The sequence below is a fragment of the Giraffa tippelskirchi genome, chromosome 3 (assembly GCF_054371585.1).
Source record: "Giraffa tippelskirchi isolate mGirTip1 chromosome 3, T2T-mGirTip1v1.2.pri, whole genome shotgun sequence".
NCBI lineage: Eukaryota > Metazoa > Chordata > Mammalia > Artiodactyla > Giraffidae > Giraffa > Giraffa tippelskirchi.
In genome coordinates, this window is record NC_137277.1 from 53,348,535 (window position 1) to 53,373,430 (window position 24,896).

At 55.4% G+C, this 24,896-nt stretch overlaps 1 protein-coding gene across 24 annotated transcripts; it reads left to right on the forward strand.

The window, feature by feature from the left end:
* Positions 1-23,259, forward strand: SEPTIN4 (septin 4). Of its 24 annotated transcripts, XM_081585192.1 has the most exons (16): positions 11,678-11,761; positions 12,435-12,539; positions 13,436-13,671; positions 14,477-14,555; positions 15,400-15,545; positions 16,658-16,701; positions 17,321-17,414; positions 18,055-18,141; positions 18,615-18,738; positions 21,408-21,542; positions 21,656-21,773; positions 21,862-21,963; positions 22,163-22,259; positions 22,353-22,515; positions 22,674-22,773; positions 23,039-23,259. In XM_081585192.1, exons 7-16 carry the CDS (start codon positions 17,405-17,407, stop codon positions 23,096-23,098), a joined length of 996 nt encoding a protein of 331 aa, XP_081441318.1. In that variant the 5' UTR covers positions 11,678-11,761; positions 12,435-12,539; positions 13,436-13,671; positions 14,477-14,555; positions 15,400-15,545; positions 16,658-16,701; positions 17,321-17,404; the 3' UTR covers positions 23,099-23,259. The 24 variants fall into 24 exon arrangements, with proteins under 24 accessions (XP_081441297.1, XP_081441310.1, XP_081441308.1 ...); XM_081585180.1 differs by lacking the exon at positions 14,477-14,555 and having other exon boundaries at positions 13,436-13,614; positions 16,658-16,951; XM_081585171.1 differs by lacking the exons at positions 11,678-11,761; positions 12,435-12,539; positions 13,436-13,671; positions 14,477-14,555; positions 15,400-15,545 and adding exons at positions 1-1,693; positions 2,353-2,397; positions 3,596-3,603 and having other exon boundaries at positions 16,658-16,951.
* Positions 23,260-24,896: the final 1,637 nt, after the last annotated feature.

The following is a 24,896-nucleotide window of genomic DNA, read 5'->3' on the forward strand; positions in this document are numbered from 1 at the left end:
AGAGACACCTGGAGAACAACAGCCACTTTTGTGGGAGTGCAAGAACAGCAGCTTTTAAAACTGAGGATAAATATTTAGGCTTTGTTAGGACCCTGAATACAAGCCAGCCGGTAAAATATGGGCTCTACCCAAAGAGGCACAACTTATCATGTGGTCAAGACAAATAAAACTGGGTCCAGGGTAGCGGTTTCAGCGCAGAAAGGGGCCGAGGTTGCTAGCACGACCCCTCAGCGGGGACAGGGGTACCTTGTCTCCTCGAGCCAGCGGAGCGGCCCGGCCTCCACGATCCCGATAGGCCATCGAAGATCAGAAGCTGGGCACACCACTGCTCTCCATTTATCATCAGACTACCTTCGCTCTAGCTCCCCTCAGTCAGGGCCCAGCCCCTCTGGAGCACCCAATCCTCGAACCGAGACCCGATCCAGAACTGATACATCCCGCCAGGCCTCTCCTCCTCGAAAGCTGGTTCAGGGCGAGTCGATGCTCTATACCGGTCAGATGCAGCGGAATGTCAGTCCGTCCAGAGAGGAAGCAACTAGAAGAGGGGTTGAGATCAGGCCAGGGCGTGACATCAGTAATCGTTTCTCGTTAATTCCAGAGGCCAAATCCTCTCGCCGGTTGAGTTTTTTCGACCAGAAGGATGACTTCACACTCTTAGAAGACGAGCCACCCTCCAAGGTCCAATACCCACAAGGGGTCAGAGTTCCCCGGAGGCCTTTGATTTGCCCAAAGGATGAAGCAGTCCAAACTGAGCCCATTCGAAAGAGTGTGACTGCTGGGGATATCAGATCTCCAAGGAGACCCCCTAGCCCAGAACGTGGTGGCAACCGCATCTATCCAGACTCTCGGTTAACCCAGAGAAGAATTCCTGGGCCAGAATCTGAAATAGGCCGTCAGAACTCAATTTATGCAGAACCTAAGGCCTTGCGTAGAAGTGTGAACTTGGAATCATCCCTCACACTCTCTGTCCTTAAAGATTTGAACAGTGGACACAAAGTTTCTAAGCGCCCTGAGCCTGAGCCTGTCCACAGGCCCTCTGTGTACAACGAAACCAAGTCCTCCCCAAAGGTTTTAATACCATCAGAAGTGGAGCCTAGCATGAAGCCCTCAATGCGAGGAGAGAGTGAGGGTGGCCGCAAGGTCACCATCTCCCCCGGGGCACAGTCAACTTCCCGAGGAACGTCTCGAGCAGCATCTGAGAGCCCCCGCAAATCCTCTGCCTTTGTCACTCCGGAGCCCGTCTATAAGCAATATACCACAAAACCCTCAGACAGTCTCTACGAGTTCCCACGACCCACACTTAGGCCTTCAGAGCCCTCTTCTAGAAAGCACTCTGTCCACGCAGAGCTGGAACTGACCCCTCGGCCCTTGCCCCCTCGGTCCTTACCAAGATACGGGCCAGACTCCACATGGTGGGCCTTACTCAGCCCTGAAGGTGAAATGCCCAACAGTCGGCCGACAACACCTGATTTCCAGCCCAAGTCCCCTCCTCCCCCAGACCCTTCACTGCCTTTTTTTGAAATGGAAACCAGCCCTTTCTGTGAGGACCTGATGTTCCAGAGAGAGAAGGCAAGTCCATCACCACTATCATCACCAAAGGAGTCTCCGAGCCTGTCACCATTGAGGGAAGTGCCACAGGCCCCCAAGCACACCTCCAGACATCCCACTCAAAGGTTTAGTGTTTTCTTCATGGGTATGTGCAGAAGCAGACTGCCCAGGTGCAGCCCCGGTTTGGTGAGGTGGGACGCCGGGGTGGGAGAAAGTCCCCCTCCTCATTCTGGGCCTCAGAGCTGCCCTCCCGCCAGTGCCAAAGCTAGACCCATCCTTGAGCCCATTGCTCCCTTGCTTCCCCACCAGCTTCTCTGAGCTCCAAGCTAATGACGCCGATGATGATGCTTGGGCCAGCGTCAGGCACTGACTCTTCCAGGCAACGCTGCTTAACCTTTCAATGGAAGGTAGTAGAGAGTGGTCTGCAGGGTGGGAAGCTACTTCCCAGGGGAGGAGACGAAGAACTGAGCTGGGTGAGGGCTGGTAAAGAGAATAAAGGTCCTCAGGTAAATATTCTGGCAACCAAGTGGAGAAGGTGGGGCGTAAATGAGCTGGGACTTAGGCTTCCAAGAGGGGAGAGGCGTTCACAGTGGCACGAGGGAGGGTGGGGAGAAGGGGAAGCAGGAAAGCGGGAATGCGGCATTTGGTCTTAGGTCGGAGGAGCTTCTTGGGGAGAGCGCCAAGGGCTGAGGGCAGCTTTGGGTGGAGAAATGTAGAGCTAGGAAGGGAGATGTGAAGTAGTGAGGGGCGGGGGGGCGCATCCCACAGAGAGAGAAAAAAAGCAACAATCTCTGTTACTTTCAGATGTCTCTGAGGAAATGTACAATCGTGTCTTCTGGTGGCTAAAAGGTCTGTGCTTTTCCCTCCCGTGGGTCCGCTTTGGGGGGTGGGGGTGGGGGCAGGAGGACAGGTGGGAGGGCGGCCTCTGAGTTCCAGAGCTAGGTCTGTCAGCATGGTATCTGCCGTGGCTCTGACCCCAAGGGGCAGAGGAACTCCTCACGTTGCCTCAAATTCTGCCGTTAAGAGTCATTCCTTTGGGACTTGGAATCTCTTTGCATTTTCAAGAGTCTCCTTTGGATAGGAAGTAGTCACTTTGGGAATGGAGAATGATGTAAGCCCGTGGCCTTTCGGACAAACTGGTCTTAACCTATCGTGTGATTAAAAAGCAAATGTCAAAAGCCCCACTAACACAAACTGCCTGATCATGGTCTTACTCAAGACTAACTCCGAACTAATGCAGCTTGAGGGGTCTCCTCGTGTGTCTCTCTGCTTCCTCAGAAGCCTCCTCAAGACCCCCACCCCAGGACCGGGGAAGTCCTTACTGGCTGTGGCCGAAGCAGGATTTCCAGGGATGTCTAGGCGAAAGCCTTAAGAACATCAGTGGGTCTTCAGCCAACTGGAGAACCCCCAGGGTCTGAGCCCACCCCCTATTCACTTTGTGCTCTTGACCTCTCTGGTGGGAGGAAAGGCCGGGGTCAATCTTAATACAGAGCATCTTAGTGCCAAGGAATTCCTGCTTCAAGTGTTATGGACAACAGACTCCAGCCTGTGAGCGTGAGGGAGGCCAGGGCTCTGAATGAAGACGTTTCTAGAGAGGGGAGAGCCCTGGGATGCAGTCCCAGTCCCTACCAGCAGCTCTGCCCCTCAGAGGGAGCAAAGCTCCACAAAGGAGAGGTTTTTAGAATAAGGACTTGAGCTATATTACTGGGTGTGAGCCCTGATCTCTCTATTTTCTGACTGTGACCTTGGGTAAGTTATTTTACCTTTCCAGTCATTAGTTCCCCCATCTATTATTGGCTCTTTGAAGGTTCTTGCCAGGACTCGCTAAGCTATTACATGTAAAGCACAGTGCTCACTGTGCCTGGAAACACATGCTCGCTGTTTTTATTTGGGCCACTTTGGACTAGGAAGGAATTTGGGCCAGGTTATGCCCAATTCCACTGGATGTCTTTAGTAAAATTCTCTTTTTCCCCTCCTGTTGGCACTCTCTGAATTCCATTTGCTGCCCCCTGGGAATGCCTGGCTTCTACTCTCTCCATTATGACAGATGAGGAGGTAAGAACGCCCCTGGGAAGTTACTTCCAGTCTTCCTGTGCGCCCCCTGATCCAAGTCCCCCTCTCACCCTTTCATGGAAGCAGATATGAAAGGAGACAGACAGAGGTGCTCCCTGTGGTTGGGCAGGTTGTTCACTGCATGTGGGTACCTGGCAGAGAGGCAGGGGCTGAAATCCAGCCTGTGTTCCACTTGCCAAGCTGGGCACCTATGGGGTGGCATCTCCAGAGAGACATTCCCACGAAGGCAGCAGAGCTTGCTGCCACACTGGAGAGAAAGAGTAGAGACCTTCTGGCAAACAACGAATCCCACCAAGCTCTCTGTGGGAAGATTGCGGAGCCATAGGTTGGATCCATCCCTTCTTGGCTGCCCCCTCTCCGGCCTCGGGCTCTCCACAAAGGGGCCGCTTTTCTGGGTTACACACTATTTGAGTCCTTAACTTGGAAAGGGACAAGGTGAACTCTGCTCTCAGCAGCCCCGTGTCCTGAATTTGGCAGAGTGTCCTGATTTCACAGAGCCTTGTTCCTCTAAGTACTTTCATTCTTCTTGACCCATGTTTGATAAGATAGTCCAAGCTCTCTTGCCTTTATTCTTTTTCTTGCCTTATCTCTCCCTTATCCAAAGCCCAGCATGGCCTGTAATGGGTCCCGTTCGTGGACTAGCCCAGGATGGACAGTTGACTGCAGATAGAAAACAAATGAGATGTGTGTGTATATAAAATTGGGGGGCAGAACAGCCTGAACTCTGATAACAGTACAGCTGCAGGGGAGGTGCCAGAAATGGGCTTCCACCCCCTCTGCCATGGCTGCTTATCTCGCCCTGTACCCTGAGCTCAGCTGTGGGTGGGAGCAGCTTCTTTTAGAGATTATCTCCATGCAAGACAGTACTCCTTCTCTCTCTCCTGCCTTTCTCCCTCCCTTCCTTCCATCAGCAATTTTTATCAGAAGCTTAGCACTCTGCTAGGCACTGTTGGGGAAACCATTAAAGCTGCACAACACACATGTTCTTTGGCTTACTGTCTGGATGGGGAGATAAGACATGGACAGGAAATATTTCAACAACAATACAAAATCATTTGTGCTCAAATGTTCAAAGAAATGCAACAGACTGAAGAAGTGCTCTTGGAGGGTCTTAGGTGAGAGGGAGTCAGCAGGGAATTTGGGGGGAAGGTGGTCAGGTTACCCACTCTTTCTCCATAGCCAGGGCTCAGAGAGCTTAACAGTCAGCCTCTTGACCCCCCCTTGATACAAATCTATACCTCTGGAAAGGGGTTATATTTCCCCTTATTCTGGATAGGATGCTTCTGACAGACCAAGTCCCAACCTGTCTCCACCCTCACCCTCTTTCTTTGTGCATCTTGTTTTAGTTTAGGAAGTCAAAAGCCTTGGCAGCATGACGGCTCCTTCCCAAAATAGCTCTTGTCCTGTCTCCATAATTGCAGCTCTCCAGCCCTGCTCAGCAGCAGAGCTGTCCCCAGAAGCCGGCAAGAGAAGTCTCTCCGGCCAGCAACGGGGCCTGCCAGTCCTCTCTGGACTCTGGAAGTGGGTGACATGGAGGTGGACCTGGTCCTCTCCTCGCAAGACACGCAAGAGCGAGGCCTTCCTCAGACTGTTCCCCAGGTGGCGTGGTCCCAGGATGGAGACTCTGGGGAGCTGGTGTCCTCTGGCCCCTCTCCTCCAGAAACCGGGTGGACTGTGGAGTCTGTTCCAGATTCCACTCCTGGCAGGAAGTCTCTGGTGTCCCCACCATGGCGCCGGGCTCGTTGACGGCAGCCTGTTGTTGAGCTTCATGAACCCTCCAGGGTCTATAGCTGGGCACAGAGCGTGATTCCGCCTATCTCTGTCTCTCCGTGTCAGTGTCCTCCCAGGCGGTCCCTCAAAGCTTTTATCTAAGGAGCAGGATAGACAGATGCTTCTCATCCTTGGATTGGGACTTTAGGGATGGCGTCTTCCTGGAGGAGGTTATGCTGGACTGAGAGAAACATTCCTGAGGGTTTTTTGTTTTGTTTTGTTTTTTAGTATCAGAACTAGCAGCAGCTCAACAGGAAGGTCCTGAGGGTGCCTCTGGGGTCAGTGGGGGCTGTCTTCTCACACAGTCCTGGGGGAATTCCCTGGACTAAAGCAGTTCTTGTTGGGAGAGGCTGCCCTGGTCCCAAGAGCCTGTGTCCTTGAGGCAGCTAACTGACTTGCCCTTGGATGTGCTTTCTCAAGCTGTCAGGGGACAAGGGGGTTTACTCTTTGCCACATGCATCAATCAGGCGAGGAATCAACTCCAGAAAACAGGCCAGGAACCAGAGGAGGCTGTTTCAGGGTTACCTATGGTAGACTTCAGTATCTTCAGGGAGCCGTGTCATTTGGCCTTGGGGATGGGATGGCTAGCCTCCGATCGGCTCCGGAGCCACAAGAAAGCTTTGCTCAGGTAGAGCCAAGGAGCAGCACAGGAGGCTCTGTGTTCCTGGGGATGTTAGCGGAATCCTCGGATATGGGCTCTCTGGAAGGAACCCTAGAACCATCTTTCCACTCGCCTCATTTTCTCTTGTTGGGTACAGAGGCTCAGAGTTGAGAGGAAAGGGGGTTGTTGAGAGGATGGAGCAGAACTGCTGAAAATGGGGCAGGACACCTTGGGAGGCTTTTTATGGCAGCCTGACCCTCACCACCCCGCTGCTTTTCCTGTCAGATGTTACCCTGTTCATTGCAGCTACCACGGGCAGCCAAATCGAGAGCAGGGTGGGAGGCTGGTGATCTCCGGCCCAGACTCGCTATTCTGAGGACAGGCTAGGTTGACCAACTCCTCAGGATTTGCCCTGGACGTTCCTGACTTACGCACTGAAAGTGCTGCATCCTGGGAGGTCCCTGAGTCCTGAGCGAACCTGGACAGTTGGTTGCCCTAGGACAGGTGGTGTGGCACCTCAGTGAACGCCTCTGGCAGCACAGGGCAGGGGGTGGTGCTCTACCTCCCATGGGAGACTCAGGCAGATCACTTCCTCTGCCTACAAAGTGAGGGCAGGAAGATGGTATGCCTTCTTCCCCAGCTTGATGGCAAAGTCCTTTCGTTTTTATAGTTCCGCCCAGAATGAGCACACATAGGGAAGAATCTGCCGCATCCATTTCGGACTTTCTAGTGCATTTCCAGAAGCTACTTGGTTCCCTGCCTGGAACCCGTCTCCAACATCTCACATTTCTGTTGGAGTGTTTTGGTGGTGTTTGAAATAGTGGATTTTTCAAGGAAGATGAGAGGCAGTGGACCCCAGCCGGCTAGGGAGCTTCGCTTCAGATGCCCACTTGGATGCAGAAGCAAGTCAGTAATGCAGAAGCCAACTGACAGCTGTTCAGCCAGAGGAAGGCTGCCCTGAGCAACAGAAACGACCATGTCCCTTCCCCCGCCTCTGCTCAGCTGCCTTTGGCCCAGCTGCTGTTGGGGGGAGGGGGGGAGGAGAGAAGCAAGAGACAGCTGCACCTTGGGGGCTGAGGGAGGCCTGGAGGAGGAGGACAGGATGCGAGGCAGTTCCTGAGGGGAGTGCCGACTCCGACACTGGGTGGGAGGACTGGGCCAGCAAAAGCCCTTTCCTCGGCACACCTACCGCTGGCAAAATCATCTAGCTCCAGGGATCTCAGCAGTGGCTGTTTTGGGAAGCTCAGTTCAGTAAGTCTGAGACCAAGACCTGTTCCCTAGAGACAGAATGTTGGCTAGCTGGAGAAGCTGACTCCACAGTTGGTGGCAGCATGGTCATTCCAGTGTCACTTGAATGCTTTTCTCCCATCCCTCTACACCCATTACACAAGCACGTGCCTAATTCTTTGGAGGGAAGGCATCTGAAATAGTCACAGTTGACAGTTGCTGGTGTGGTGTTGATAATTTTGGTGTTAGCTGAGATAGTAGCCACCACTCATTTTAGTGATTCTCCCAACACTACGTGTGTTGCCTTAGTGACTCTTCATAGCAAACCTATGAGGTAGACTTTTTCTCCCTGTTTCAGAGATGAAAACACCAAAGCTCAGAGCTTGCTCATCAATGCTGGCAGTCTCTGGGGAGCATCTTGCCTCAAGGGTTATGTGGTATAGAAACCCTTTCTCTGTAGTCACATATTCCTGGAAGATAACTGGTGATATTTCAGCAGCACCTTTAGATATCAAGAACTGTGAGAGGAAAGGTAGCAGGGGTAAGATCTGTGTCTCTGCATTTGAACCGAGAGGCTGGGAGGTGGGTGTGAGCTGGGAAACTGCCAGATTAAAGGGCAGGCTATGGGTCAACGAAGCCCAGAGCCTCGGGGCTTGTCTATCCTCCAAAACCAGAGCAGAAACTAATCAGTGAATCCTCTCAGGCCGTCCATATTGATCAGACATCTCTTGGGGGCAGAGGCCTGGTCACCTAGGCAGACAGACGTCACATGACATATTCGCTGAGTGGAAATGAGTAGAGGTTAAAATAGAAAACATTCTCCCTGTCCTTGAGGGGCTTGTGGTTGATCTGGAGAGAAAAGTATACAGATGGGTCACTTGAAAGGAAGTGAATATCAAAGGACAAAGTCCAGGGCAATGAGTCAGCAAAGCTTCTAGCACGGAGGCACTTGGAGGGGAACGACCAGGAGGAGGCAGATTTTGGCTCGGTAATGAAGACCTTGGTAACTCACCACCCAAAGATTGAAGGGCAGTTGTTCGAGTCAGTAAGGTTTTGACCAGGGAAGATATTTAAACAGAGGCTGGAAGGTCAAGGGAGGGGGCCTTGGAGGGTGTCAGACACACAGTGGGTAGCAGCATTAGGAGGTGTGTAAGTCCCTTCCACCCCCTGGGTCTCCTGTGCACTGCCCTGTTGCACAGAGAATGTTGGAAGGGCTCTCTGGCTGGCTACTGTCCCTTGCTGCAGCCATTCAGCAGGTGCCAGGAAACACTATGTTCCCTGACCTTGCTGCCTACATCTCACGCCTGTCCCAGGATCATGGAACATTGGGGAACAATAAGAGGAGGAGTGGGGTGTAGGGTATTTTGGTTCCTTGCCTTTCTGTACAGACTTTGATGTACAGACTGGCTAAGGTTTCCTTGAAAGATACAACCCAGTGATAGCCCTTCGGCTCCGCCAGGGCTCGCTGACTTAAATTATCACTGACTCAGCACCTCTGGGGCACGGGTACTGTTAGCTCTTGCACCGCTTAAAGGAAACTGCTACCAAGAGACTAAAGTGGTCTTTGCTAGTCAGGCAGATCTGAAATCCTGATTTCTGGTGGTAATTACTCTTTATTCTTGGCTTTGAACCTAGGCCCTGCCTTGGCCCAAGTACAGCATCCCTGTTTGACATCTCTGGGCTGTACACCCTTCACCCAGGGTTGGGCAGGAAAGATCCAGTGGAGGCAGGGCCAGGAGGTTTCCATACAGACCATGTTGGCCTGGCCTAAGTGGATGGAGCCCAGGACAGCAGGCTGGGGCTGTTTTTCTGATACAAGTTTCCCAAAAGAGTCACCCCCTGTGCGAGACAAGTGTCTAATCTCCAGACACTTGGTTTGAATACCGCACTCCAGCAGTATCCAAGAAATGTCACTCTAGTCAAGGATGTCAATGCCTGGTGGGATGTTGGATTTCTTTTTCTTTTTTCCTGCCTGCATGGCTTGGGGGATCTTAGTTCCCCAACAGGGGTTGAACCTAGGCCCCAGCAGTGAAAGCGGGGAATCCGAACCACTAGGCCACCAGGGAACTCCCGGGATGTTGGATTTCAAGAGGGAGAGGGGGCTGGAACCCCAGGAGCTGAGGGTACTGAGGCAGGGTTGGCCAGGCTACCTGCTGGCTGGGGGTGGCGCCGAGCGCTCAGTGGTCAGTGACTCATACAAGGGCTGCTGTATCTCAGCCCTGCTTCCAAGTGTCCAACTCCACCTGTCCCAACATAGAACATGAGAGTTGGTGTTGAGGGTAGAACAGTTCTCTCTTTCAGAAACACAGGGGAGGGAAGGGAATTGCAGACATTGAGATAATTTTGGCAATTATCTCAGGGACTTATTCCCAGGCCAAGTTCTCATGGAGACTCCTGAGTTGCAGCAGGGTGAGCCTGTGGGGTTGTGCAGGTATAGTGACCCAAAGTCTGTCTTAGGCTTTTATTTTTGCCCAGCCCATGCCTCATGCTGGGCCTGTGACCATCAAGACCCCAAGATTCTTGGCTTAGAGATGAATTTCAAAATCCCCAGTCTCTCTCGGGGCTTTGCTTCCTTCCAAGCAAGCGGGCACCAACATGTCTCATGAAATAGGGCTCTCTGGGGTCTGAGCAGCCAGTGCCAGAGCAGAGCCTGGGGTTCCAGCTGCAGCAGAGGATGAGCTTCTAGCTGAGATGCGTCTGTGTCCATGCTCAGACAGTAGCCAGAACCAGTGGGAGGGAGGCACGTTATGATTGTGAAAAACAAGGCTCTGTGATGGGGCCTGTCCTCCTTGATGAGGCTTTCTCCCTTGGGCCCAGCACCCCCAGCCCAGGCCTCGAGGGCTGAAACACTCGAGAGGTTTCCTATGAGAAGTGTGGACATGAGAGCTAGTGGCTGCGGCTAGTTCCCAACAGTGGGGCTTTGTGCAGCCCGAATTTGACATTTGGGTCCAACGGCAGCAAGTGCTGCTGTTTCTTCAGACTTCCAACAGACACTGGTTTCTCTCGAAAGGAACTCCTTTATGTGTTTGTTTTCCTGAGTAGAGCTTCATATCTCCTGATCTACCCTGGACCTTTTCCAGGAACCTCCTATATTTTCAGAGGTTGCCTCTCATTGGAGCCAATCTGCTGGTCTCTAGCTTAGTTTAATTCCCTCATTTTGAGGTATGGGAACTGAGCCTAGAGAGGTGAAGTGAGGTTACCCAGATAGAAAGTTTTCTCTTTGACTTGCTGGCTCATGAATGCTCTGACTTCTTTAAGGAATGACACCCCTTCTTTCCTCCCTCCTACCACTGCCAGATATTTAATGGCAGCCCCATGTTTTCTGTATCTAATCTCACCCAGGGTACCCAGCTGAGTCTGACGGATCCCTCTCTCTGCTGCGTTTGACAGATCCCAGCCAAGACCACTAGGCCATGGATTAGACCCAAAGAGTATAGGCAGGCCTCTGGCACTCCTACTAATAGAGGGGGCCATGTGTGGCCTTAGTTTTGTCCAAAGTATATTGGGGCCTCCCAGTCTGTCCTGGAGGAGGACTCTTAGAAGTCACAGAGGGGCATGCTTCTGGAAACTTCTACAGAAGCCTGACCAGCTCAGACCCGTATTAACTCAGGAAATCCCCACCAACTCCCTGCCTTGTGCCACCCCCTCCCACCCCCACCCCCAAGCATCTAGTTTCTCGGAGCTGCTGCTCACCCTCCTGAGCCTCTAATGCCTCTAAAGCTGCTGGGGCATCTGTCTCCACAGCATCTCACCTGCTTGCTCAGCCTGGCCTCTCCTGAGGCCCCCCTCACCTTCCACAGCCCCAGGCAAGGCTTCACTGCCCAGAAAGGCCACTTGGCCTCTCCCTTCCACTCTTCCAGCAGATGATCCCAGGATAGTTTATGCAGCAAATCCTCTTTAATCTTTAATCTAGGGTCCTGCACGAAGGGAACCTCCTGCCTCTCCTTCACAGCTTGGCTGGAGGTGGGGACTCTCTGACGTCCACCTTAGGAGGTATACAGAGGGTATGGACGATCAGTAACTTGGACATCAGCTGGGTTCAATTCCCGCAAACCTTGTGGACTCTCCGGGGTAACTAACTGTTTCTCTCCAACCCATGGGGCAAACTGCCTTCTCCTTCCAAAGACTTCTCCAGCGGGTGCCAGGTGGGCCCTTCCTTTTTCTTTGGGGACCGGCTCAAGCCCCCGTGGTGCCGCGCCGCCTGGGCAGGCCACTCTTGAGGGGCTCAGGGAGAGCCAGATGACCAGCGAAGCCCTGCCTGACCGCCGCTCCGCACCCTGATTCCGGGGGTCGCGAGCTGCAAGGCCCACTCGCAGGCCAGCTGCCCCCGGCTCAGCACGCGCGGGCCCGCGCGCCGCCGAAGTGCAGGCCCCGCCCCGGGGCCGCCCCGCCCCGCCCCCGCCGCGGGCCCCGCCCCCAGCCGGTCAGCTCTCGGGGCGGCGGGAGGGGGCTGGCCGTGCGGCGAGGTCGGCGCGCAGCTCCGGCCGCTGGTCGCTCGGGCGCTGTCCAGGCGGAGCCGGCCCGGCCCGGGCTGCAGCCATGGTAAGGCGGGCGGGCGCTGGGTAGGGCCGGGCGCGCAGGGCCCGCCGCTCCCGGGCGGCTTCGCCGAGACCCGCGGCGCTGCAGCCCCGGCTGCGCGGGGCTGGAGGCGCTGTAGCCCGCCGCGGGCACGGGCAGGCACTGGTGGCGGACGGCACTGCGTCGCTGCTCCCAAGTTTCTCCTTCTGATCCGAGCAGACACGGAGTGGGCCCCGGCCCCCGGGGTGCTGCCCGGTTCTTGGACGAAGGGGTGGGTCCATGCAGGGTGGGGAGAGGGCGCCGGTTGAGACGCGCAGGTGGGCTGGGGCCAGCGAGTCCGGCAGGGGCGGAGTTGAGGGTCCCCGCCCTTGCCTGGGTCAGCTGTTACCTGGGTAAACCTTCCTCACCCCCACCTACCCAGGGCTCAGGGTCCAGCAGCAACTTCCTTTGGAAAACATACACAGGAGGCTCACAAACACTGCCTGCCTCCCCGAGAGGGCTGGTGAGACGCTTGGGCCCTCCTCCCCACCGCCTGGCAAGGGGCATCTCCTAGGCCCTTCCCACAGCACCCTCTGCCCAGGGACCTCTGAGAGAGGGAGGCTCAGCCAGCACCCCACATCCCTCTGCCCCTGAGATAGGGACCCTAGGGAATCTTCCTCCTGCAGCATCCTACCTGTCCCCCCCACCCCCAAACCAGGTCCCTCTGCAGTGATGGGGGTGGTGGAGAGAACTCATTCCTGCCACCTGCCTGTGATGGGTGGAGAAGCAGTAACCCTAGCCCGCCTCTCTGGAGACCCCCCAGGTAGGAAGGGTTCAGGTTTGACTGTGAGGGTGCCAGCTCTTGTCCTGCCCTTAAGGCCAGAGCCTGCCACAAACACACTGTGCTGGGTGTCAGGGCCTTCAGGCCCTGTGCCAGCTTCTGCTCCGGGTCTGGAAGCCCCCTCGCCTTTGCCCTCTGTGTGGGAGGCACAGGCTGTTTACAGCAGATCTGTCGCCAGCCTGTGGGGCAGGATGTTGGCTGTGGGCAGCCTCCAGAAAGGAGCTCCCCGGACCCTGTGGAATCAGGAGCTTCCAGGTCTGGACAGGCCAACCTTTTGGTCTCTCCTCTGTCAAGCTGTGTCCAGGCCGAGGCCCAAGTCTTGGCCAGGAAGTCTGGGTGACACTGTGACCTTCCCCAAAGGGGGGGGGTTCCTGGGAGAGGCCAAGTGGTGCCTGCCTTTATCCCTGCCCGCATCCTTCTCCCCACATGGGGACAGACAACTGCTGGTACAGGGCTGGGAGCCGAGGGGCGCTCTGATTGTTCGTAGTGCCAAGTGTCCTTAGTGCAGGGGCCGAAGGAGGCTTTTTCTGCCACACATTAAGTTCAGTTCAACTGAGGTCTTGGGGCTTCAACTTGGCTGAGTTGTAATTGGCCTGTTCCTCTGTAATTAAAGACACCCTGTCACGACCAGAGTCCTCAGCCTCAGGCCCCTGCCCTCAAGCCAGCCTGGTCCTTAGGCTGACGGGTTTGTGACAAACCAAAGTTGTCTGTGAGGGTCTCTTTGTGAAAGGAGATGAGAGACCCAGGTGCTTGGGAGGTCAGTGGGGGAGAGCTCCCCAGCCTGGGAGCCCCCAGGAGGGTTTAACTGGCATACAGAAAGAATGACCGGCTCACGTTAATAACCATCCTGTGACTTGAGATGTCCCTTCTCTCCCCAGGTTCAAAGCAGCTTGAGGTGTACCTGTCATCTGGGAGTGCTTGCTTTCCTCAGCCTTCCTGGGACAGGGAAGGGCCACTCACAATTGGACATTAAGGCCCTGAAATTAAGACACTGTTCAGTATCACAAAGGGTGTTTCTAGCCAAACCAGAAACACTGGCCTGCTGTCTGCCAGTCAGGTGCTTCACGAGTGCATTCCCAGCCAGGTCCCTCTCTATGTGTCTCCCACCTAATCGGTAACTTGGAAGCCTCTGGGATGCCAGCCTCTCCTCAACCTGAGGTCATGCCCCACAGAGACCAAGTGTTAGCAGCTGATTCCCTGAGAGTGATGGGGGGATGGAAGGGATTCGGATGAGTTGAGAGGGCGGGTATCCTAGGATGGGAGGCGTCTGTGTGGCAAAGGCCCCTCTGTGCCTGGGGCCCTCCGCAGGGAAATCTCTGAAGGCAGTTCTCTGCTGGGAGAACCCACGGCGACACTGGGAAGAAAAGTGGGTCCATTCCTGTGAGAACCTATACGCAGGGGACTGTAGGACACCCCACCCTACTTCAGCACTGCTTGAAGTTAAGGTGAAAGAGAGAGGTTGGAATCCTTTGGGGATGAAGTCTCCTGGACCAGGTCACCTTGGGGACAGGGCTCAACCCCCCGACAGGCCTCAGCGTCCTTGGGGGTTAACAAGAGAAGCCAAGTGGATCAGGAGCCTGAAGACAGACTTGGGAGGCTGGTGCTGTGCCCACCAGGGCAGGCAGCGGGCAGGCATCACAGGGGAGCCAATCAGAGGAGGACGGGACTGCAGAGGAAACCAGCGGTCCCGCTGCAGCTGAGCTGTCCTTGGAGGGTGGGAGCCAAGGGAAGGGAGGAGGGAGGGGGTGGGGAAGGACATTCCACAGGCTTTTTTGGCCCCTGACAGAGACAGGGGGGTCAGAGAGAAAGGGAGAGGAGCAAGTCAGGACGCTGGGTTACAAGAGCATCAAGACCAGGCTGTTTCTGTGCGTGAGGAACTTTGCCTGGCAGATAAAATTAGACCTAGAGCTTGCTGACAGGGAGTCTGAAGCGTGGGACATGGACCGTTCCCTGGGACGGCAAGGCAGTTCTGTCCCCGAGGAGAGGGCTGAAACTGGGGTAAGGCTGCTCCGGGAAAGGGTGGACCTGCCTTGTCTTCCCCTTCGTGTTGGCTGGATTGGGGCTCAAAGTCAGAGAAGGATTGGGTCAGTGGCAGAAGGATTGGGTCTGTGGCAGAGCTGGGGGGGCGATGAGGCCCCTGGGGTCCTGACTCCTTGTTTGGCGCTCCTGTGGGTCCCTCCCATGCTGATGAGCAGCCCGCTGGAGGGAGAGAGGTGCTGGCGGCTCTCCTGGGAGGTTTGCAGGAGGCTGGGGGTCTCCATCAGGGCCTTCCCTCCTCCCTTAGCTGCTGCCCCTCTGCTCAGGGCTCCTGGTGAAACCAGGCGGAGACAGTTCCCTCTCCCCCCTCCTCAGTCCGCCCCCAGACAGACTTCTGGGTTCCTGTGGGGTTGTGCAGAGGGACAGGATTTCCCCAAATTCCCCAGACCCTTGGGCTGCCAGAAAATAAGACCTGTCACACACACTCCACCCGCCCCTAACCCCCACCCCTTCCCCGTGGCTGTATAATTAATCATCTGAGCTGGGACACTTTTAAGAGTGGAAAGGGGCAATTCTGCTAGGACAGCAAACATAAACCAGAATGAACGGTCACCCCACTGGACCCCAAAGATACTGTGGGTGAGAAAAAGCCTGTTGGGTCAGGCCTGCCTCAGGACAGTTTCTTGCGGCCACTTGGCCCCTACATGCTGGTTCCAGTTTCAGGCTAAAAGGCCCCCTTTCCTGTCCAGGCAAGCCCTGGAGACTGTGGCTCTAAGCCGGTGGGGGCACTTGAGAGGCTATAGCCCAGAAGTAGCTCTTAGGTGGCTTTCCCCTCTAGCCCCATTCTAGTCCCTTCCCTCTGCAGAAAGCTGGCAGTGCGTAGGACTGCATCCCTCAGTTCTTCCCGCTGTAAACGGGAACCTGCTGAAGACTGTGGCTGTCTTATCTCCCCTGACTGGGACTCCACCGTGGTCTGGGGTAGCCCCCACTAGCTTGGCCGATTCCCAGGGGGTGAGTCAGCCTGTGAAGCCGGCCCTTGTCCATTGTCTGGGGGTGGCACGTGGGTATTGTGAGGCAGAGCTGAGCCCAGCACCGCCAGGCACTCCACGAAGGGGGCCGGCCCCCAAAGGAGAGAGGAAGCTTCAGGGTCTAGAACTGAGGGTCACAGTAAGAGGGACGTGGCCTGTCTTCCCAGCTGGAGATGGAGGGTGAGGGGGACAGGTCTCCGCAGAGGAGCCAACCACCGTCTGCCCACCCCACCGTGTGCTTCACAGCTGAGGCCAGACCCCTCTGGTACTGCTGGCTGAAGCCTAGCTCGGGGCAGGGGGCAGCTGGGGGTGCCTCCGTCTCTACAACCCTCACAGCTGGGGTCTGTCCGCAGTGTCCTCCCACCCTCCCTCACCCGGTCCTTCCCACCCTCACGAGCATCCACTGGCACGTTTCCCCTTTGCTCCTGGAGCCCAGGCTCAGGGTCTGGAATCAGGGGGCGCAGGTCAGCTGCTCTGCGCTCTGGGCAGTGAGGCCTGGGGAGTGAACACCTCCGGGAGAGTCAGCTCTGGGGTTGGGAGCTCAGAGCTACCGCGGCTGGAAGTGAGGAGGCCCCTGCTGGCTCCTGAGTCGCCCGGGGCTGGAGGCTCACTTCTCCCCGCCCTCGCTCGCTCCCGCCTCCCGCCCCTACCCTTCCTGACGGTCTGCACTCTCCTTCCGTCCTGAGCCATGTTCTCCTCTCCGCTCTAATGCCTCTGTCTGCTCCCCTCATTCGGCCTGGCTTCCTGGCCTCTAGAGCAGTCCCTGGCCCTGGCGTGGAGGGGCAGCCTCGACCAGCACCCTGTTGCGAGGGAGCATCGAGACTGGAGCTGCTGGGTCCCCAGAGCAGTTGCTAGGGCTCCGGGGGCTGCTGCTGCTCCCTGGGGTGTCTCCTGCTGTCGCGGACCCTTGGACCCGGGAGGCGTGTTAGCAGGGGAGGGTGGCAAGCGCTTCCTCTGGCTTGGCCTCCTGTGCAGCTTCTTTCCCTTCTAACCACACGTGCTTTCCTCTCTCCCTCTTGCCTTCTCCTGTCTTGCTCCTTCCTTCTTCCCTTCCTGCCACCGACCCGCCTACCCCACCCCGCCCCTACCCCTCAGATCAAGCGCTTTCTGGAGGACGCGGATGATGCAGAACTGAACAAGTTCGTGACGGATTTCCCAGGAAGCGAGACCTACCACCCACCAGAGGCCAAGACCTTGGTGCCCAGGCCCCAAATCCAGGAGCCGAGGCCCCAGGCTTCAGACCTCTGCCAGGATGACCTGGAGTTCAGACCCCCCTCGTGGCCCCAGCCCTCTGACAGCCAGCAGTACTTCTCTGCCTCAGCCCCCCTCAGCCCCTCAGCCCGGCCCCGCAGCCCGTGGGGCAAGCTCGATCCCTATGACTCCTCCGAGGTAGAGCCTCCAGCCCCCGTCTGTGCCGTGGGCTGATGCAGGAGGACCTGGGGAGGGAGCCGAGGGAGCCCAAGAAGTGTGTGTTGTGTGCATGTGTTTGCGTGTGCACCCACACGTGGCTGGAGACCACTCTGTCCTGTGTTGGCCCCAGCTCTGTGGGGTCACCCCCGCGCCCCCCATGCATTGGAAACCAGCAGTGTCAGCAGGGGTAGGAGCCCAGCTGGTGGCCCCACCTGGGGCCTCAGAGGAGTGTGGCAGTGATCCTGGAAGGCTGGGCAAAGACCCAAGAGGCGGGCAGAAGGCTGGCATTGGGTCCTGGGGTCCTTCTGCCTCTGCCCTAATGCACTCTGCTTTCTCGTCGTCCCCCAGGATGACAAGGAGTATGTGGGCTTTGCGACCCTCCCCAATCAAGTCCACCGGAAGTCTGTGAAGAAAGGCTTTGACTTTACTCTCATGGTGGCAGGTAGAGCAGGGGCCGGGCAGAGCTGGGCAAGAGGCGTTTCAAGTGGGGATGGTCCGTGTGTGGGGTGGGGTATGGGTGTTAGTCCCTCAGTCGTGTCCGACTCTTTGTGACCCCATGGACTGTAGCTCGCCAGGCTCCTCTGTCCATGGGATTCTCCAGGCAAGCATACTGGAGCGGGTAGCCATTCTCTTCTCCAGGGGATCTTCCCGACCCAGGGATGGTACCCTGGCGTCCGGCATTGCAGGTGGATTCTTTACTGTCTGAGCCACTGGGATATGGCCAGGTCAGGAGAAAGCAGCAAGTGGCCGTGCCCTTTTGCAGAATAGCCAGAAGCTGTAGGTGGCCCAAAGTCCGTATCATATGTGTTGTTGGGGAGGGGGCAGTGACGAGGTCCGGAGAACCCTTAACCCTCAGGTTTCTAACGTTGGCCTTTTTCTGTGTGACCCTGGGGAGTCTCTTATCCTCTCTGGGCCTCACTGGCTGGATGAGCTCTCGTCTCTGCTTCCTTCCAGCTCTGCTGTGTTTGGGTTAGTCTCTTCCCAATGAGATAAGCAAGAAGCTCTCCCCACAACTCGGCCCAGGGGGGTGGCCTCTTGGTGACCGCTGTGACTTGGTGCCTCTGTCCTGTCTCCCCCATCAGGAGAGTCGGGCCTGGGGAAGTCCACGCTGGTCAACAGCCTCTTCCTCACGGATCTGTACCGGGACCGGAAGCTCCTCAGCGCAGAAGGTGAGGGAAGGAGCATGAGGACAGGCGGGCAGAGCTGACCTGGGAAATTGAGCTCACTCAGGGTCTGGGGGATACAGGAAACTGCGGCTTCCTAGAGAGCCTGCCACTTCTCTCTGGAGGGCTGTCCAGCCTGGCAGCCCACCAGCCAGCTCCCTAAAGACTTGGGTGCTGAAGCAGGGCAGGGGCCAGAATCCTCTCTGACCCCCCCAAAGGATTCCAGGAATCCGAGAAAAGAGGCCGGAGTAGTGAAGAGGCTGGGGCTGGAGCCAACAGCCACCGGCATTTCCTGTGTTGGGAAATGTGCTCTTTGCTGGTTCCCAGAGAACAGACAGGCCCCCAGGCAGCCCCAGGGGGCGGGGAGGGGGCAGGGAGGGTGAGGCAGCCTGGGCAGCAGAGCTGGTTGGGATCGGCAGTGTCGTCCCAACTGGGCAGGTCCTTGCCCTCGCCCTGGCCTCAGTTTCCCCCTTCTCCAGAGCGTATCATGCAGACGGTGGAGATCACTAAGCATGCCGTGGACATAGAAGAGAAGGGCGTGAAGCTGCGGCTCACCATTGTGGACACACCAGGTTTTGGGGACGCTGTCAACAACACAGAGTGGTAGGTCTGACCAAGCCCCCACCCCACCCATTCCCTATGCACGCACACAGAGGTGCAGACACACCCCCGATGTAAGGAAGAAGGGGTGTGTGCCCTCGAGCGTGCCCCTGCACCTTACTGGACAGCCATCCCCTCTGTCAGGTGAGAGGCAGCCTTGGGATAGATGATCTCTAGTGTTCCTTTGACTCTGACCTACAGTTGTAGAATAGGGGTGAGAACATCCCCTTTTTCGAGGGAGGAGCCTCAAAAAGCAAACGTGAAAACATGTAGCAAAGGACCTGACATATAGAAGGTGTTCAACAATGGTCCCCCTCCCTCCATCTGTTCCTTTCACCAGCAACATTTTAGGTGCTACAAGCAAGTTATTAAAGGGGTGAGAGTGTGTGGAGGGGTGGGGGAAGGTGAGAAAGAAGAGGCAAAGGGAAAGTGTGGGTGGAACTTTGTTTAAACTCCAAGCACCCTCTGGGCTACTTGCCAAAAGAAAAGTGGCTACTCGCCACTCCCCACCCCTCCGTCAAGCTTCCCTGGTGTCTCAGTGGTAAAGAATCTGCCTGCCAGTTCAAGAGATGTGGGTTCGATCCCTGGGTGGGGAAGATCCCCTGGAGAAGGAAATGGCAACCCACTCCAGTATTCTTGCCTGGAAAATCCCATGGACAGAGGAGCCTGGTGGGCTACAGTCCATGGGGTCACAAAACAGCTGGACATGACTTAGTGACTAAACAACAACACCTCCCCACCTCCCCAGTCATCCCTGACATTTTTTTTTTCAGGAACTATAAAGATGCTTAGATAGTGGTCAGGCCTAAAGGAGTAGATGAGAGGAGAATGGGTGATAGAAACAGGGGAAAAGGTGGTGATGCCTTTGTTAAGAACATTAGGTAGGGTGGTGCTGAGACTCCTGGACTGAGAATTCAGATCCTGATTCAGCATTTAGTAACTGCGTGATCTTGAGCAAATGACTGCATTCCCATTTCTTCAGTTGAAAAATGCTGGCTTTACCAGTTGATCTAAAAATCATCCCAGAAAGATGCGTGTAAATGTGCATTAAAAACTGTAAAGGGCTGTGTACACTACACTCATGAATTTAAAGACGATAATTGCAGGATCAGTGCAAAATAAAAGTGTGGGGTCCCTTGTTCAAAATGATTAAGAATTTCAAGATGACCACAGCAGAGAGTAAACCAGATATGGGCCCTCTGAGCACAGGGCCCCCGTGTGACTGCACAGGTCACACGCCCAGGAAGCTGGCCCTGGATGGTTGCCTCCCAGACTGATCAGGATCTTACAGATACTTCTGTGCTCTGAATCTGCCTCACATGCTTTATCATTACGACATGAGACCTTGGCTCAGCACACTGGTTCATCTTCAGCTTCTTGATCTAAGCCTTGAGGGGAGGGCCACTTCGTATGTTCTTGCCATAGCACTGTGCTAGTATGTAGTGCATAGTCTCTGTAAATACTCTTGTTGGACTGAGGTGGCCTCCATGTCATCACCCTTCCTAATCTAGGAATATGTCTCAGCCAACTGGGCTTGCCTTGAAATTCTAGCCCCAACCAACGCCTGTTTCCTGCTTTAGCAAGTATCGCTTCCTCCTTCAATCAGTCTACTTACTTCCTCTGACATTCCATAATATAGTAATAATTCCACTTACCTGGCACCTTCTGGTTTCCAGTGTACCTGCACATGTGCTCATTTAGTCAGCCAGCAGGAATTTATTGAGCACAGATTAGCTGTCCAGCCCATGCTGGATTTTAAGGGATACAGAACAAGGATGAATAATCCTTGTCACTAGGAAGCTTACAGTCTAGTGGCAGTGAGAGTGGGAGAGGAGAGGGGGCAGGTCTCTAACATGTGTGTCAATCAGGCAAAAACTTAGGTTAGTAAATGGGTCAGGCAGTGTAGTGGCAAACACACTGAACTAGGAGTCAGAGCCCAGGGACTTGGATGGGTCGAGAATTTGCTGGCTAAAATGATCTGGATTAAGTCTCTTAGCTGCTCTGGATTTAGCTTCTTCATGTATAAGATGAGAACAATGATACTTATAATGTCCACCTATCAGGGCATCTATCAGTGAGGACAAAACTCAATAACAGAAGAGCAAGAGACTTGAAAACTGAGGTTCTTGAATATATATTATTAAATATACATATGGATGATATATACCATATATGTATATGACCTTCATGTGTGGTGAAGGGAAGGGAGAGCAGTGTGCACTGGTGTAGTCACAGGAACTTTTGTGGAAGAGATGGCTCTTGGACATGGCTTTGAAGGACGGAGTGGGCTTGGAGAGGTGGAGGAGAGGCTGGAACCACCCAGATAAAGGCCCTGAGGTTGAACTGTGAACCTGACTTAGGGCTGCCCTGGCCTCCAGTTGGTTTTCACCGCATCTTGCTAGTCTTACTGCTTTGTTTGGTCACCTGGGCTCTCTTCCTCTCATCAAACTAAGGGTTTAATGACCTCTGCCCATGTGTCTAGTCTCATCTTGTATCAGGATGTTTGAGATGTACCATGACCCACCCAGGTACCTCCCTGAAGATGCAGTAAAGCAAGTCGGGGAAAAGCAAAGTCTTGAAAAGACTGCCCAGGGCGTGGGCTCCTTGTAGCCCCAGAGCTCACTAGGCAGCCCTCACTGGCACAGTTTCTCTGCTTGTGTTCCCTGCCCCAGCTGGAAGCCTGTGGCCGAATACATCGACCAGCAGTTTGAGCAGTATTTCCGAGATGAGAGTGGCCTGAACCGCAAGAACATTCAAGACAACAGGGTGCACTGCTGCCTGTACTTCATCTCGCCCTTCGGCCACGGGTATGGTCTGAGCCTGAGGCTCCTGACCCCACCAGGTGCTGCCAAGGGGACAGGCCAAGAGCACCCGGGGCAGGGCTGCCACTAGCAGGTGGTCACAGATTCCTGTTCCCCAGGCTCCGGCCATTGGATGTTGAATTTATGAAGGCCCTGCATCAGCGGGTCAACGTCGTGCCTATCTTGGCAAAGGCGGACACACTGACACCTCCTGAAGTGGAGCGCAAGAAACGCAAAGTGAGGGAAGCTGGTAGGGGAGGGGAGAAGGTGGGCTTCTGGAAAGGTTGGAGTCCCCAGAACCATGGGCCCCTCATGTGTTTGCCAGATCCGGGAGGAGATTGAGCACTTTGGAATCAAGGTCTACCAGTTCCCAGACTGTGACTCTGATGAGGATGAAGACTTCAAATCACAGGACCTGGCCCTAAAGGTGGGGCCACCCCACGGATCCCTTTCCCAGCTTGTTTCTTCTGGGCAGAAGAGGGAGTAGAATTCTATGTAAGGGGGTGGGGCTCTTGGGGTGGAAGAGGACCCTGGATTCCTAGAATGAAGCAGAGGAAGATGAAGATACAGGCACAAAGGAACAGGTGAGAATGAGGGTGTTGAGAGACACCCCTAACTTCTTCCAGGAAAGCATCCCATTTGCTGTCATTGGCAGCAACACTGTGGTAGAGGCCAGAGGGCGTCGAGTTCGGGGCCGGCTCTACCCCTGGGGCATCGTGGAAGGTAAAGCTCTGAGCTTGTGACCAGGGTATCTCCTTGCCCTCAACGGGTCTCCTCTACCCATGCCCCTGGCTGACCCCTAGCCTTGCTGTGCAGTGGAAAACCCAGGGCACTGCGACTTTGTGAAGCTGAGGACAATGCTGGTGCGTACTCACATGCAGGACCTGAAGGACGTGACACGGGAGACACATTATGAGAACTACCGGGCACAGTGCATCCAGAGCATGACCCGCCTGGTGGTGAAAGAACGGAATCGCAAGTATGGCCAAAGGCCAGGACGGAGCTGACAGGGGTGGGGTCCCAAGCGCCACCTTGGATAGACCAAGCCCTTCCTTTGTTCCGCAGGCTCTGGGCTCAGTCCAAGCAGGTACTGGGGTTCCCCTAGCCTTACCAACCTCCTTTCCCCCTTCCCTTCAGCAAACTGACTCTAGAGAGTGGTACCGACTTCCCCATTCCTGCCGTCCCACCAGGGACAGATCCAGAAACTGAGAGGCTGATCCGAGAGAAAGATGAGGAGGTGAGGGTAGTATGGGGTGGTAGGGGTTGCCAGCCTGAGAGGATCCCTGCTTAATCATAAACCTGTCTCTCTTGATTTGGGAATAGGAATATCCCTGGCCCTGGTACATATCTGGACCCTGGATTGGTGGATTAGTGGTTCTACCCAGGGACCCCGTCACACCCCAGGGCTACCAAGGGCCTGACTGAAGGGATTAGAGGGGGGACACTTCCCTAAATCTGTAGGACTCTGAGAGGCCCCACTTTGATGCATGTGCCTGTTCCAGCTGCGGCGGATGCAGGAGATGCTGCACAAAATCCAAAGACAGATGAAGGAGACCCATTAGCTGGCTTTCAGCCCTGAATATTTAAACGCCGCCTTCGTCCTGCCTATGTTGGCCCCTCCCAGCACCAGCTCTGCTCAGGCCCCTGCAGCTACTGCCACTTCGCCTTACATCCCTGCTGCCTCCCCAGAGACTCAGAGGAAATAAAGTTTAACAAATCTGTAGGTGGCTTCCGGTGTCACTGTCTGTCTTTCCCGTCTCATGGAAACCAGGAAGATCCTAGGACCCAGTTTTGAAAGGTTGCTGGAGGAGGGTGCAGGTTTCTGGTTTTTAGTAGGGGCAGGAGAGCAGGAAAAACTTTCCCCTCCCATGACAAGAGTTCAGTCCCGGCCCAGAATCCAGCCTGGCCAGTCCATCTTCCTGACCGTATCTGTCCTGCCTCTGTTATCTGGAGCCCATCATAATCCCATAGACGTTTTAGAATTGATATCTGCCCTCAAGAAAACATGGTATTGATTGCATGCAGCCTCCCAACTTCATATTTCCTCTGTTTTGGGCAAAGGGATATGCAGAATTAAACTCTGCACTCTAGGAAGCCTGTGATAGAGCACTGAACACATGTTGAAACCCCTGTAATCACCAAACACTATAGTAAGTGCTGGGAATGGAAAAAGTACAATTGTCGTCCTGTAAGAACTCAGTATTCATTTAACAAATTAAGCATCTGCTCGGTTGCAGATTCTATTTTAAACCTTGGGCGTTAACAGTGAACACAGGTAAGGTTCCAGTTCTCCTGGGATTTACTAAATACGCAGTCAAAGCTCCAATGTCCTTTGAAAAAGAGACGTGAAGACATTTTGGTCCTGGACCTGGTATTAAGGCATTCAGGTCCACTCTAACTTAAGCTATCGGTTGAGAAACTGAACCAACTGTTCTCCATTTCTGTCGGGTTGGTGGTATCTCGGGGCCAGGGCGACCTCCAGCGGCCATCCTCCGCCCTGCTGCCCGCTCTGGCTCCCCTGGGCAGAGAGGAAGGAAGGCGCCAAGAGCTGGACCTTCAGGGGAGTCCGACTCCCCACACCCTTTACAGACCAGAGGGTCGCAACTAGCTCGTGGCAGTCTCAGCCCCATCTGTCAGGTGAGAGAACTTCTCAAAACGGAAAGCACCATTCATTCATGTCAGGTCATGAACAGGGCGGGCTGGCCGACGCAAAGGGAGGGCTGGAGGAAGACGTCAGGATGCGGAAGGGGAGACTCTTCACCCCCACCAGTCGAAGACCGAGACGGAGCCTCAGGCCCAGACCGCCCCCCTTCTCTCTCAGCATTCAGAATCTTTCTCTCCCTTGCTTTGCGACGCACGACCGCAGCGAAACCAAACGGAGAATTGGATAAAGCTTAGATGCCGCCCGGGATTTCTTCGAGAAGTACCCCTGAGGCGGGATGGTCACCGGAAGTGGCTGTAAAGCCCGGGCCCCTACGAAGCTCCACCCTTCACTGCGCTACCGGGAGGCGACGGGCCGCCCCCACTTCCGGTCCCTGGAGCCTTCTCCTGCAGCCCCCCTTTTCTGCTCTCCCATTGGCTACCGCAGGACGCGCTGTGATTTCCCATTGGTCGCGTCTCTACCCCGGCGCCGCATCTCCTCCCTCCAGGCGCAGCCCCATTTCCCGGAAGCCGATAGGCTAAAGGCTGGGAGGGCGTCTGCCCCACTGGACCAACGAGCGGCGCGAAGAGCGAGGGCGGCGGCTGCGTGGTGGGGGCAGGGCGGGACTCGGCGTGGCTATTGGCCAGGGCGGGCACGGGCCGGAGATAGGATTGGTTGGGCCGAGGGGCGCCGCGGTGGGTCGGAGCTGCGTGGCCTCC